This window comes from Hemiscyllium ocellatum, chromosome 36 (genome assembly GCF_020745735.1).
Source record: "Hemiscyllium ocellatum isolate sHemOce1 chromosome 36, sHemOce1.pat.X.cur, whole genome shotgun sequence".
In the NCBI taxonomy this organism is placed as follows: Eukaryota; Metazoa; Chordata; class Chondrichthyes; order Orectolobiformes; family Hemiscylliidae; genus Hemiscyllium; species Hemiscyllium ocellatum.
The window spans coordinates 27,027,787-27,042,226 of record NC_083436.1 but is presented as its reverse complement, the minus strand read 5'-3'; the positions used below and the strand labels follow the sequence as shown (position 1 = coordinate 27,042,226).

At 42.3% G+C, this 14,440-nt stretch overlaps 1 protein-coding gene across 1 annotated transcript in view; it reads right to left on the bottom strand.

Moving 5' to 3' along the window:
* The window catches only part of LOC132833453 (serine/threonine-protein phosphatase 2A 55 kDa regulatory subunit B gamma isoform), a 350,182-nt gene extending 348,066 nt beyond the window's left edge, over positions 1 to 2,116 (bottom strand). Inside the window, exons 1-2 of the mRNA XM_060851761.1 lie at positions 1,932 to 2,116; positions 1,758 to 1,835 (exon numbers count right to left, since the gene is read on the bottom strand). Coding sequence (XP_060707744.1) covers positions 1,758 to 1,835; positions 1,932 to 1,938 — 85 coding nt within the window. The 5' untranslated portion in view covers positions 1,939 to 2,116. The remainder of the gene's footprint in view (positions 1 to 1,757; positions 1,836 to 1,931) is intronic.
* Between the last annotated feature and the right edge of the window lie 12,324 nt (positions 2,117 to 14,440).

The window sequence follows — 14,440 nt, the reverse complement described above, 5'->3', positions numbered from 1 at the left end:
TCGATTCTCATGTTTTGGCTCAGATCAACCTCTGTTTTTAATCAATTTATCTTATTAGGAATGCATCGGCCAGCTTGGAAAGCAGACATTAAAAACACAACGTAAATACAGTTGTTAAAAATGCATTAAGACAGAATAAACCAATCCTTTTTTATTTGAAAATTGTCTTCCACATATTCACAGCCTCATATTACAGTTTACTGAGTTTATTGATTGAGAAATGTGTTTCCTTGATGGGTTTGACACTGTTTTAATCTAATAGCATCTATCAAGAGTTAAATGAGTCGCCTCCTAAAATAAATTAACAATTATACGAATCCAGAGGTAATCAATCATTCAAAGAGAACAGTTCTATCTTGGTCGGACGGACAGAAATAAATTAAAATGCACAAGCCTATTGATGAAAGTTTTATTTATATAGACCAATGACCTAAAATAATATGTAAATACTTATGTCCACACAGCATTTTCACATTATTTGAAGGGGATCACATATTTGATGCTGACTAACATTGAACGGTGAATTGTTTGTTCAATACCAAATACCTCATGAAAATAAAATGTCCTTTGCCTTTGGCCATTTCCGTATGTTTTAAAATCAACTGCAAAGAGAAACAGCTTGAAGGTAAGTGGTGATAAAAATAAACATAATGAGTTATTCCACCTGTTGACCCTTCAAAAACATAACGAGCAGCACAATCTCTGGCAACCTCATTTTAAAACCTGAGAAGCACAATCAACAACCACTACCTTGTGATTCCCTTATGGACAACTCTAGTCTTACTCTGGAGGCAGAGTGTGAATGGGAGGCACTTCTACACAGAGAGGACAGCACTGTCACAGAAAAGTGACAGATGGTGCAACTCACCAGGATCCAAGCTGTTTTACATCTTTGTAGAGCAAACAGTAAGGCAATGACAGAAAAAAGCATAATTGTGTAACGTGAAACATCAGGTGCAACTATATTTCCAGACCACTAAATTAGACGATGCAAAAAGCATAAATCTGATCTTAGATGGATCCGCAGGAGTAACATAGTTTTACACCAATCATTTTCCAAGTACTCTTCTTGCGTGTGAATACTATTAAATGGGCTCTGATTGGCTCACCTAAACTGAAATCATTTTCAGGTGTTTACATTTGTGTTTTCTTGGGGGTGAGCTGTTCGTGGTAGTGGCACTGCCTGTGACACAGGGTTCAGCTTCCACTTATTTCAGAGGTTTGAAGTGACATGTCTGAATATGTTAATTATTATAACTTTATCAAAACATTATACTGAAAGGTTGAGCAAATTAGTGAATGTCACACATCCATTTCCAATGTTCACATACCAGTACTCTCCAGCATGGATGAAAGGGTGAATCAGAGTACATACAGGTTAAATTAGCATCAGAAGAGGTTGAATCAGTAGCAGATTGATCACCTGACGATGCTGCTAGTTTCTCTTGGGCAATTCCTCGTTTCCAAAAATTGCAAACATGGAATATTTTTGGCTATTACCATTTTGACACTTCAATTACTGTCAATGATTACCTAAACTTAACAGCAGACAGTTCAATCTCTGACACACCAAAAAGAGCACTGCAGTCCATTTCAAATGTCAATTAATTCCACACATTTCTCACTCACCAAATATTGATTCCAAGTATTCTGAGAGATAAATCGTTCAGGAACGAATGAGGGTGTGTAATTAAATACACACACACGTACACGTACACACATAGCATTTCCTCCACAGTAACAGAATCACTCCCTACCTTCGGAAACATCAAGGTCTGTGGTACCTTTCACCTGAGTAAAACACCACTGAACATCACTCCCACAGCCTCCGGCTCCTAAAAAGACAAATTCATCACGGGTGGAATCAGTTTGAGTCCCCTTCTCTCATTCTACGGCACAAATAACGAGCAGTGCATTAAGTCTTTTCTTACTTCTCATCGCTGCAAGTTCCCTCCACCGTAACAACCCAGAAACTGGAAGCCAGGGCACGGTCACACCCCAGAGCAATACTCCTCAATCATCTGCCGGAGCTGCACCGCGCTGGGGAGGGGTCCGGATTGACAACTCCACACGCCAATCCCACCACAAACAACCAGGCGAACCTGCCTCAGGGAGCTCCCCACCGCCCAATCGGGAAATAGCAAGCAGCTTTCCGCTCGGTTGACTCCGAGTGAGGACGGATGTTTTGGTTTGGGAGGATTTGCCACATTTAAAGTGAAATCCAGTCTAAAATGGGGATGCTGCTTCGCATTGTCTTGCCACCCGGAATCCAGCTTGTTTTTAAAGTAGTCTCGTAAATCGGTGGCTAGAAAGCTGTCACTCATGTCGCTTTCTAGCCTTCAAAAGAAGTGTCGAGTGGGAGAACACCTGACCGCACATAAAACCAGACTTTTGCTTCATATAATTTTAGCACTGACAGCCTGACTGTCAATCTTGAAATGCATATTTCTCTAGTAAATGCAGGAAAGAATTTCTGTATCAATAGATTACTGCTTGCTCTTTTTGCAATACTTAATTGTGGGGATTTTCTTCCCACACTATTAGAGAAACTGAATCAATATTTTGTTAATGGATTATGAACTCAAAAGGATTACTGGCTCAAGTTGTTGATAGCCATGTGTTCAGTGATGGTAATGTCGCAGGTAGATAGGATAATGAAGGCAGCTTTCCTTTGGTATGCCTTCCTTTATTGGTCAGAGTATTGAGTACAGGAGTTGGGAGGTCATGTTGCGGCTGTACACAACATTGGTTCGGCCACTGTTGGGATATTGCGTGCAATTCTGGTCTCCTTCCTATTGGAAAGATGTTGTAATACTTGAGAGGGTTCAGAAAAGATTTACAAGGATGTTGCCAGATTTGGAGAATTTGAGCTACAGGGAGAGGCTGAACAGGCTGGGGCTGTTTTCCCGGGAGTGTCAGAGGCTGAGGGGTGACCTTATAGAGGTTTATAATATCATGAGGTGCATGGATAGGATAAATAGACAAGGTCTTTTCCCTGGGGTCAGAGAGTCCAGAACTAGAGGGCATAGGTTTAGGATGGAAGGGGAAAGATATTAAAGAGACCTAAGGGGCAACTTTTTCACACAGAGAGTAGTACGTGTATGGAATGAGCTGCCAGAGGAAGTGGTGGAGGCTGGTACAATTGCAACATTTAAGAGGCATTTGGATGGGTATATGAATAGGAAGGGTTTGGAGGGATATGGGCCGGGTGCTGGCAGGTGGGACTAGATTGGGTTGGGATATCTAGTCGGCATGGATCGGTTGGACCGAAGGGTCTGATTCCATGCTGCACATCTCTATGATTCTATGACTCTAAGATACTTTTACATTTCATTCCTTCTTCATCCTGAAAACACATATCATACTTAGATATGTCTGTATGCCAATGGTTGGCCAAACATTATTCCCATTTCAAAATAACAACAGTGGAATAGGAGGAAAGATTAATAAATGATTGATTATCAAATTACAAAAATACTGAGCCAAAACAATTCTTTACAGCTCCATTTGGCACTGCCTTTTGCATTTATCCAATCCCATTCATCCACAATTACTTGGACAATTTGAATGCTGCCGAAAAGGAGAGACTTGTTGCCAAAGCTTTAATAGTGCATTCATCAGGATACATTCAAGAATGCCAGATTTATAACAATCACAACAATTTATATTAATGGACAAAAGAGTGCTGATTAGTTGGCAAGGCAACTTTGATGAGCTGAGATGTTGCCATGGAGAAACCAACAGCCTCCCCAAGCACTGAAACATCGATTTTCCTGCTCCTCGGATGCTGACTGACCCGCAGCGCTTTTCCAGCACTACATTTTTCAACTCTGGTCTCCAGCATCTGCGGTCCTCACTTTCTCCCTAAGCACCCTGACAATTCAAAAAAGTCACAAGCGTAGAACTTATTTCTTTAGAATGTAAATGTGTGTTACTTTTTGCAAGCATGAATGAGCTACTTCACAAACTTGACCGATTACCTTAAATTGGGTGTTCCTGCTTCCATTGGCACCCTCAGGATTATTCAGCAAGCACTGCCCAGTCATGCAATCACATTTAACAGTAAATATCTTGCTTTGGGTAGGAGGTTTAATGGGAATGTCTCAGGATTGGTAATTTAGAGGCTTCAGATATGCTTTGGGGACACAGGTTAAAATTCCATCATGGAAGCTGGCAGAATTTTAATGCAACTAATAAATCTGGAATTGATGTATCATTTTAGTAATCCCTAAAATGAAGCTAAAATCAAATGTTGTAAAAAGCTTATTTCTTCCCTGGAGCATTAGAGGCTAAGGGGTGACTGTGGGACAAGATTTGCCCACAATAGGCCCACAAAAGCAAAATTGGCCAAACTGTACCAGAACACCCAGAATTCCTGAGCAGCTCGCAAGCTGAATCAGACGGCACACAGACAAGGGAATACACTGTAAGTTCCCATGGACATGTCGGAGCACCACAGATATGTCAAAGCCCTAAGAGCAGTTTCACAACCCAGCAATACCAAAGCCACACAAAGAGCAGGACAGACAGACAGGCACCAGCAAGGACATGCTCCAGGAACTGGACAATGGAAGCACCTCACCACTTCAGAAGAGACTTTAACACCTACCTGTGAAGATGAATGGAACCATGATACTGTCAGGATGTTGCATTGTGAGAAGGAACAGGACATTCATCCGATAATTGTTTTCCAATTAGCATCCTTGTAACCAAATCACTCCATTTCCAGATACGTTGTAATTCCTCATTTCTTAATCAGTCATTGTGCAGCATTGCTATAAAATTGGTCTCATCCTCAGCTCTGGGAAGAGAAATCTGATCTACCTGTGCAGACTGTCTGATCTGTGTCAGCCTAGTCAATTTCTCTTCCAGTGATATCACTTGCAATAAATTGTTTGTCAATTTCACTTCGAGCTGTGTTTTGTGATCTCTCACCTATTGGGCAAATTTCTCCAACAGTGACCTTATAGAGGTTTATAAAATCATGAGGGGCATGGATAGGGTAAATAGGTAAGGTATTTTCCCTAGGGTTAGAGAGTCCAAATCTAAAGACAATGTTTTACAATAAGAGGGGAAAGATTTAAAAAGGACCTGAGGGGTAACTTTTTCATTCAGAGGGTGACATCTGTATAGAAAGAGCAGCCAGAGGAAGTGGTGGAGGCTGGTATAAATACAACACTTAAAAGGCATCTGGATGGGACTATGAATAGAAAGGATTTGGAAGGATATGGGCCAAATGCTGGCAAATGAAACTCAGTCGGATTGGGATGTCCAGTTGGATTGGAGAGTCTGTTTCTATGCACTGTGAATCTACGTAAACCTATCTTTTCAACTCAGAGGAAGGAGTTCTCATGATACTTTTATGTTTTATGCTTGTAAACAAGTCATGAGGCTAAGATCTTAACAAGTAATATTTAAATTCCCAGAATTGTTTTTACACATGGATAGCTTAAGGCACCCTATTCTACAATGAGACATTTGATTCTGTTAAAGTCTATGATGAAAATAATAACCAGAAATTCTGTATTCAAAGATGTTCTGTTACAATGAAATGACTACAGATGTTTTACCACTCTCCTTTCACATTCAGTGCATAGGAATCTGGATCGATTGCGTATGGGCAAGATCTTCTAATCAGGATTGGAAATCCTATCTCTGTGAGAGCTTGCTGGCCAGGAATCTTCTCAACTGAAGCAGTCTACTCCAGGGTAAAAGTTCATACATCCGGCATTGGAGTATATCAATGTTGCAACCTTGCTCCTTTCTCACAGCAATTCCTGCTGTTTCCCGTGATATACAAGTCCTGAAGCCACTTTTACAGTTAAAGAGAGATAAGTAAGTGTGTCAGGTAAGTGAGGAGGTAGTGTGCAGGTATGTGAGGAGTACTGCAAGGTAGATAGAGGGTTAGTGAGGCAAATAATGAGGGGATGGTGTGCCAATTAGGTCAGAGGTTTTGGATGGGTGAGGGATAAAGTTATTGGCTGGGTGAGATTGGAGTGCCAGAGTGGTTTGGGGTTCAAGTGAGAGGTGGGTAGGATGCCAGGTGGGTGACAGGTAGAGTTCCTGGTGGATGGATGGGAGGGTAGGATAGCAAATGTATGAGAGGGGGTAAGGTGCCACATGATTAAGGGGATAGAGTGGCAAGTGCGTGAAGGTAGGGAGCAGCTGAGTGAGGGTGGAAGTGGCACTTAGGTCAAAGGCAGGCTGGCAGGTTGGTGAAGGGTTGCGAGTCAGGTGGGTGAGGGAGTTAAGTGTTGGGTGCTAAGGTTGATGGAGGGGTGGGAATTGGCAGTTAGGGTGGGTCCAGTCAAAGGGGTGGTTCAGTCAGAGTGTAAGTAGTCACAGGGATCAGCAGAGTTGAGGGGAGGGGAGCAAATTGTGTCAAGGGATCTGACTGTGTGGAGTTGCACTTTCATTGAGTGGACTCGATGGGCCGAATGGCCTCACTTCCACTCCTATGTCTGCATGGGTTTCCTCCGGTTGCTCCGGTTTCCTCCCACAATCCAAAAATGTGCAGGTTAGGTGAATTGGCCATGTTAAATTGCCTGTAGTGTTAGGGGCAGGGGTAAATGTAAGGGAATGGGTCTGGGTAGGTTGCGCTTCGGCGGGTCAGTGTGGACTTGTTGGGCCGAAGGGCCTGTTTCCACACTGTAAGTAATCTCATCTAAGTAATCTAATCTAATCTAATCCAATCTAATTGGAGGGAGTCCTGTCAGGCTAAATTGAGATAATGTATATAAGGCGTGTTTGATGTCCCGGAGTGGGGAGATTATGAAGTTGCGTCAGGTTTAGTGAAGGTTGAGAGGTTCAGATGGGGAAAAACAGATTGTGTCAGGATAGTGGCTGATGATTCAGGTCTGATGTTGGGTGTTGGAAAAGGATCTGGATTCAGGTTGATTCAGAATCATGTCAGGTCTGAAGGCAGGGGGAGAGGGGGGAGGGTGTCCGTATGGATTCAAGATGTACCACTTTAATATACTCAGGAATGACAACAGAATTTAATTCTCCTGGGTAATATTATGCTAAATTCAGTCAGAAACCTCCAAGGTCTGTCGCTCTAAAAAATAGAAGTTAGAGGCGTAACTTCTAATGGGATCAATGGATGAGTAATTCAGAGGCCAAGGTTAATGTTTCTGGGGCATGAGTTCAATTCTCACTGCAACCGCTGATGGACCTTATTTTAGAGATGAAGACCTGAGGGCACAGCCTCAGAATGAAGGGGTAACCCATTAGAACTGAGATGAGGAAGAGTTTCTTCAGCCAGAGGGTGGTGAACCCCGTTGAAAATTCATTGCTGCAGACGGCTGTGTAGGCCAAGCCATTGAGTGTATTTAAGACAGAGGTAGATAAGTTCTTGATTAGTAAGGGGAATCAAAGGTTACAGGGAGAAGGCAGAGGAATGGGATTAAGAAACATATCAGCCATGATCGAATAGTGGAACAGACTCAATGGGCTGAATAGTGTAATTCTGCTCCTATATCTCATGGTCTTGATGGTCTATTACAGAGATGGAGACATTTTCAGAGAGCTCCAATGCTGGCTAATTGCCCATGGGAATTTTCAACCTGCAGGGCAATTTCTATGGGTCGTGGTTCTATCACTAAACTCGTGTCAACACTTCTGTAACCACTGAAAGGCCAAAGCTGAAATTTCTGGTGGGACTTCCTCTTTTTCAAAGAATTGCAGTGTCATGTATCTAAATTTAACCACATCGAACAAGTAAACACAGCAGCTCAACAGGCATTCACATTTTCATCCTTGTTGATGTGGATGTCACCTCCTCTCTCTCAGGTCAAATCACATAAAAATGAACAAAAGACATGCTTGGTTTCTGAAGTTGGAATTTTAATTTTTTTTCTTATGAGGAAGCAGTAATATCACAAACTGGTCTATTCATGATTGGGAGCGCAACATGTTGATAATCTCAATACTGATACAAGGAAGAATGGATGAATCAAAATCCTTATATCACTCTGGGCAATATTTTGGAAGATGGAGAAGATTATGCTTTGGATAAAGATAGGGATATTCATCTTTTGAAAATTTGCAAATGGCAGGTGGTCCCAAAATAAGACTTATAAGTCAAATCTTCTCTGTCATGAAACAAACTGCTGAAAATACTGAGTATATCAGGCAGAGAGGGAAATAAAGTTAACATTTCAGGTCAATGAACTATTGTCAGAAACCTGCCATCTTATCTGTAGGCAAATGGAGGAAGTTGTTACAGATGCTGGTTAAGGAAATCTACCATATCAGCTGCCTGTCACATGTCCCCATTACCCTGGACACTCAACCACCTTTCACACTGCAATTGTGAACCTCCGGCTGCACATGCTAAGAGGAGAGCAAGATATGTCATAAGAGGAGATTGTGTGAGCCCCCTAACAGAAACAGTGTTTGATCACAGTATTGTAGACAAAATGAAGTTCTAGACCTTATTATACACATTCCTTCCTGCCTTTAATCTCCCAGAGATTTTCAATCCACTCTTGTGACTGGCAAAATACTCACCTCTTTTAACCTGAAGATTCAACTGAACTTCCATGCCCAGCACATTTTCTGGAATCATCTCAGCACAATTCTTAGTCAATTTCAGCTTCCAACTAAACCATGAGCAACCAAGTATTGTTGCCCAATAAATTAAAACTCCAGCTAGATCCTTCAGTAAATATCTTACTTTAAATTGTTTCTGTGTAATCATAACAGCATCTCAAATATAAACCAAGAAAGACTCCTGTTTGATATAATATTGACACAATGCTTGGAAAACAAGTTTTATTTAAATATAATTATTGTTACTCTAGCAAGTAAACTTTGAATCACCTTTGTAACTTGTTGTGCTTGTAGAATTCCAGAGTGTAAATCTTTTCTCTCTGTGTTTATTTGTATTCAGCAGCACACACTGTTTCAAACAGTATTCAGACTTCTGAATTTTCAGTGACAGCCAAGGAGACTCTCAGGCTATGTGTCACTTTTGAATGAATCAAGTCCACAAGTTTGAATCAATATTTCCATTAATTTGCATTTATGGCTCAAACCATAGATGCCAACTGAAAGAAAGTGTTCTGATTGACAATGCATACGTCAGATGAGACAACAGCACTACCAATGGCAATCTTCTTAAGACCAACACATTTAAAACAACATACCATCAGGTAAGAAAGGTGAAGAAGGTAGAACAAGGTTTATTTGACTCTTGCGAGTTGTATTGCCCTCAGGCTGTAGTTTGGAAATCCGACTCAAAAGCACAAGATCATTTAACAAGCAAATTCTGGCTGGAATCTTACGTAGATATATGTGCCATAAATTATTTCAATTCAAAACAACTAGGAGGATATTTTAAATGCAGAAAGTGGGGTTCTTTAGGCACTAACAGCTTTCAAGATCAGATGTACCAGTTGAAATGTCAGTTTGGCCTGTATACAGTGCAACACAGCATTGTGCAAAAAGGAAGTTGAGGGTTGCACTGAGAACCGTTGCCCAGAGAAATGTCAAGGGTAAGATTGTCACTTAAATTGTCTGCTGATGCTAATTTGATGAGGGTTGCAAGGCAGCTTGGTGGCTAACACTTGAGGTTATCCCTGTCCAAAAAGCAATTGGAAATCAACAAGTCACCGCAAAACATTAAGATCTTCAACTGAGTGTACATTGCTACTTAAATTGTTTATTTACTGCCAAAGGATTAAGGAGGAAAGCTGATAACATAGTGAGACTTTCAGGGATACTTCATATACATTCTATTAATATTTATTCAGGAAGTTCTCTGAGAACCTCATCTGAAAAGAGTAGGTGCCATGCTACTCTACATTATTGTAGAGTATTTCTGGGAGTCACCTGGAGAAGGGAAGTGTTTGATTATAGAACATAGAACATAGGACATTACAGCACAGTAAAAGCAACTTTGGCCCTCGATGTTGCGCCAACCTGTGGAACCAATCTGAAGCCCATCTAACCTACACTATTCCATTCTCGTCCATATGTCTGTCCAATGACTATTTAAATATCCTTAAAGATGGTGAGTTTACTACAGCTGCAGGCAGGGCACTCCACGCCCCTACTACTCTCTGAGTAAAGAAACTACCTCTGACATCTATCCTATATCTATTACCCCTCAATTTAAAGCTGTGTCCCCTCGCCATCTCCATCCAAGGAAGAAGGCTCTCACTGTCCAAACTATCTAACCCTCTGATTATCTTACATGTCTCAATTAAGTCACCTCTCAACCTTCTTCTATCTAACGAAAACAGCCTCAAGTCCCTCAGCCTTTCCTCGTAAGACCTTCCCTCCATACTAGGCAATATCCTAGTAAATCTTCTTTGAATCCTTTCCAAAGCTTCCACATCCTTCCTTTAATGCGATGACGAGTGCGCAATACTCCAAATGTGGCTGCACCAGAGTTTTGTACAGCTGCAGCATGATCTTATGGTTCTGAAACTCAGTTCCCCTACCAATAAAAGCTAACATATTGGATGCCTTCTCCTATCAACCTAGTTGGCAACTTTCAAGGATCTATCTACCTGGACACTGAGAACTCTCTAGTCATCTACACTGACGAGAATCTTACCATTAGTCCAGTACTCTGCATTCCTGTTACTTCTTCCAAAGTGAATCACCTCACACTTTTCCGCATTAAACTCCATTTGCCACCTCTCAGTCCAGCTCTGCAGCTTATCTATGTCTCTCTGTAATCTACAACATCCTTTGTCACTGTCCACAACTCTACCGACCTTAGTGTCATTTGCAAATTTACTAACCCACCTTTCTACCCCCTCATCCAGGTCAATTATAAAAATGACTAACAACAGTGTACCCAAAACAGATCCTTTCGGTACCCCATTAGTAACTGAACTCCAGGATGAATATTTCCCATCAACCATCTGTCTTCTTTCTGCTAGCCAATTTCTGATCCAAACTGCTAAATCACCCTCAATCCCATGCCTCCTATTTTGTGCAATAGTCTACCATGGGGAACCTTATCAGAAGCCTTACTGAAATCCATATACACCACATTAACTGCTCTACCCTCATCTACCTGTTTGGTCACCTTCTTAAGAAGTCAATAAGGTTTGTAAGTCATGACCTACCCTTCATAAAACCATGTTGACTATCCCTAATCAAATTATTCCTTTCAAGATGATTATAAATCCTATCACTTATAACTCTTTCCAACACAACTGAAGTAAAGCTTGTCTCTACTCCCCTTCTTGAACAAGGAGCCAACATTTGCAATCCTCCAGTCTTCTGGCACTATTCCTGTCGACAGTGATGACATAAAGACCAAAGCCAAAGGCTTGGCAATCTCCTCATGGCTTCCCAGAGAATCCTAGGATAAATTCCATCTTGCCCAGGGGTCTAATCTATTTTCACACTTTCCAGAATTGCTAACACCTCCTCCTTGTGCACCTCAATCCCATCTCGTCTGGTAGCCTGTATCTCAGTATTCTCCTTGACCACATTGTCTTTTGCTCATGTGAATACTGACGAAAAATATTCATTTTGCACTTCCCTATCTCTTCTGACTCCACTCACAGCTTCCTATTACTATTCTTAATTAGCCCTAATCTTACTCTAGTCATTCTTTTATTCTATACAAAGCCTTAGGGTTTTCCTTGATCCTATCCGCTAATGACTTATCATGTCCCCTCCTGGCTCTTCTTAGCTCTCTCTTTAGGTCTCTCTGCTAACTTGTAACTCCCAAGCACCCCAACTGAGCCATCACATCTCATCCTAACATAAGCCTTCTTCTTCCTCTTGACAAGAGATTCAACTTCCTTACTAAGCCACGAGTCCCATGTTTGACAAACCGCAGTAGCTGGTCCTTGAATAAGCTCCATGTTTCAATTGTGCCCATCCCCTGCAGTTTCCTTCCCCATTCTATGCATCCTAAATCTTGCCTTATCGCATCATAATTTTATTTCTCCAACCAAAACTTTTGCCCTTCGGTATATACCTATCCCTTTCCATCAAGTAAACATAACCAAATTGTGGTCACTTTCACCAAAGTGCTCACTTACCTTCAATTCTAACCCCTGGCCAGATCATTACCCAGTACCAAATCCAATGTGGCCTCGCTCCTTGTGGGCCTGTCTATATACTGTGTCAGGAAACACTCTTGCACACATTGGACAAAAACTGACAAAAACTATTTGAACTTTAGTATTCCCAGTCAATATTTGGATCGTTAAAGTCCCCCATAACAACTACCCTGTCACTCTCATACCTATTGAGGATCATCTTTGCTATCGTATCTTCTACATCGCTGGAACTATTTGGAGGCATATAGAAAACTCCCAACAGGGTGACCTTTCTTTTCCTGTTTCTAATCTCAGCCCATGCTACCCCAGTAGATGAGTCCTCAAAACTCCTTTCCGCAATGGTAATACTGTCCTTCACTAACAGTGCCACACCTCCCTCTCTCTTACCATTTTCTCTGTTCTTATTAAGACATCTAAATCCCGGAACCTGCAATAACCGCTCCTGTCCCTGCTCTACCCATGTCTCTGAAATGGTCACAGCATCGAAATCCCAGGTACCATCCCATGCTGCAAGTTCACCCACCTTATTCTGGCTGCTCCTGGTGCTGAAGTAGACACATGCCAAACCAACTTCTTGATTGCCGGTGCCTTCTTGTGATCTTGAAATCTTCGTTCTGACCTCACTACTCTCAACCTCCTGTATACTTGAGCTACAATTTCGGTTCCCACCCCTCTACTGAATTAGTTTCAACTCAGCCAAAGAGCATTAGCAAAAGTTCCCCCTCACCTCAGGATATTGGTACACCTCTGGTTCAGGTGAAGACCATCCTGTTTGTAGAGGTCCCACCTATCCCAGCAAGAGCCACAATTATCCAGGAATCCAAAACTCTCCCTCCAGCACATCCCTGTAACAACATATCCAACTCCTCTCTCTCCCTATTCCTTGCCTCACTAGCACATGGAACAGGCAACAAACAAGAGGCAATGCCTCAGTTTGTTCTCGTTCTAAGCTTCCACCCCAGCTTCCTGAATTTCTGTCTTAAATCCCCATCTCTCTTCCTACATATGTCGTTGGTGCCTATGTGGACCACGACTGGGGCTGCTCCCCCTCGCCCTCGAGGATCCCGAAAACACGATCAGAGACACCGTGAACCCTGGCACCTGGGAGGCAACACACCAACCGTGAGTCTCTCTCATTCCCACAGAATCTCCCCCCAAACTATGGAGTCCCCAATGACTAATGCTCTGCTCCTCTTCCCCTTTCCCTTCTGAGCAACTGGGACAGACTCTGTGCCAGAGAGCTGTACCCCATGGCTTACCCATGGTAAGTCATTTCTCCCCCAACAGTTTCTAAAATGTTGTTGAGGGGAACGGCCACAGGAGATCCCTGCACTGATTGCCTTTTCCCTTTCCGTTCCCTGACGGTAACCCATCTACCTTTTTCTTTTACCTGAGGTGTGATTATCTGTGCCTTTGCTAGGTGTCCCTTTAGTCTGACGGATAAAATATGAGGTCAGGCACAACTACAGAAAGAGAGATTGACAGGAGGTGACAGACTTTCCCGTCTTTGAGATGAGGTCATCACCTCGCTTCTGCATCCAAGTGAATAAGGCAATGTTCTAAAGGGGTTCAATATTCATGTTACATTAGCTCCACAATTCTACTGATGTCACACACACTATAAGGGTGGATATGAGGAACACTTTCTGAGGGAGCATACGTATCTGCAGCAGGCCCCTAAGGTATCAGTAACTATGCCTGGCCAAATATAATTGCATCTGTTTTTATGCAATAAACATTCTAAGAACAGTGCCTCTTCTGTAGACACTCCACAGTAGCATTAGACTCTGCACTATTCATTCCAAGACAAAACCAAGTCGAGAGGTGATAGCAGTGAGCTACCTCAAGCAACCTTTACCCATAGTACATACAGGGAGAGGTGGCAAATGCCACAAGGTGCCAGAAGTGGTCATCTTGGAAAATACCACAGATGAGGGGTGACCTTATAGAGGTTTACAAAATTATGAGGGGCATGGATAGGATAAATAGGCAAAGTCTTTTCCCTGGGGTCGGGGAGTCCAGAACTAGAGGGCATAGGTTTGGTTTGAGAGGGGAAATATACAAAAGAGACCTAAGGGGCAACTTTTTCACGCAGACGGTGGTATGTGTATGGAATGAGCTGCCAGAGGGTATGGTGGAGGCTGGTACAATTGCAACATTTAAGAGGCATGTGGATGAATAGGAAGGATTTGGAGGGATATGGGCTGGGTGCTGGCAGGTGGGACTAGATTGGGTTGGGATATCTGATCGGCATGGACAGGTTGGACCGAAAGGTCTGTTTCCATGCTGTACATCTCTATGACTCCATGACTCTATCTCATCCATCAGGATCCCAAAGATGTGTGTGAGGAGCTGTGCAGCCTCACTCAATCCCTAAACCATCCTGAAATTTGTATTACCTGTGA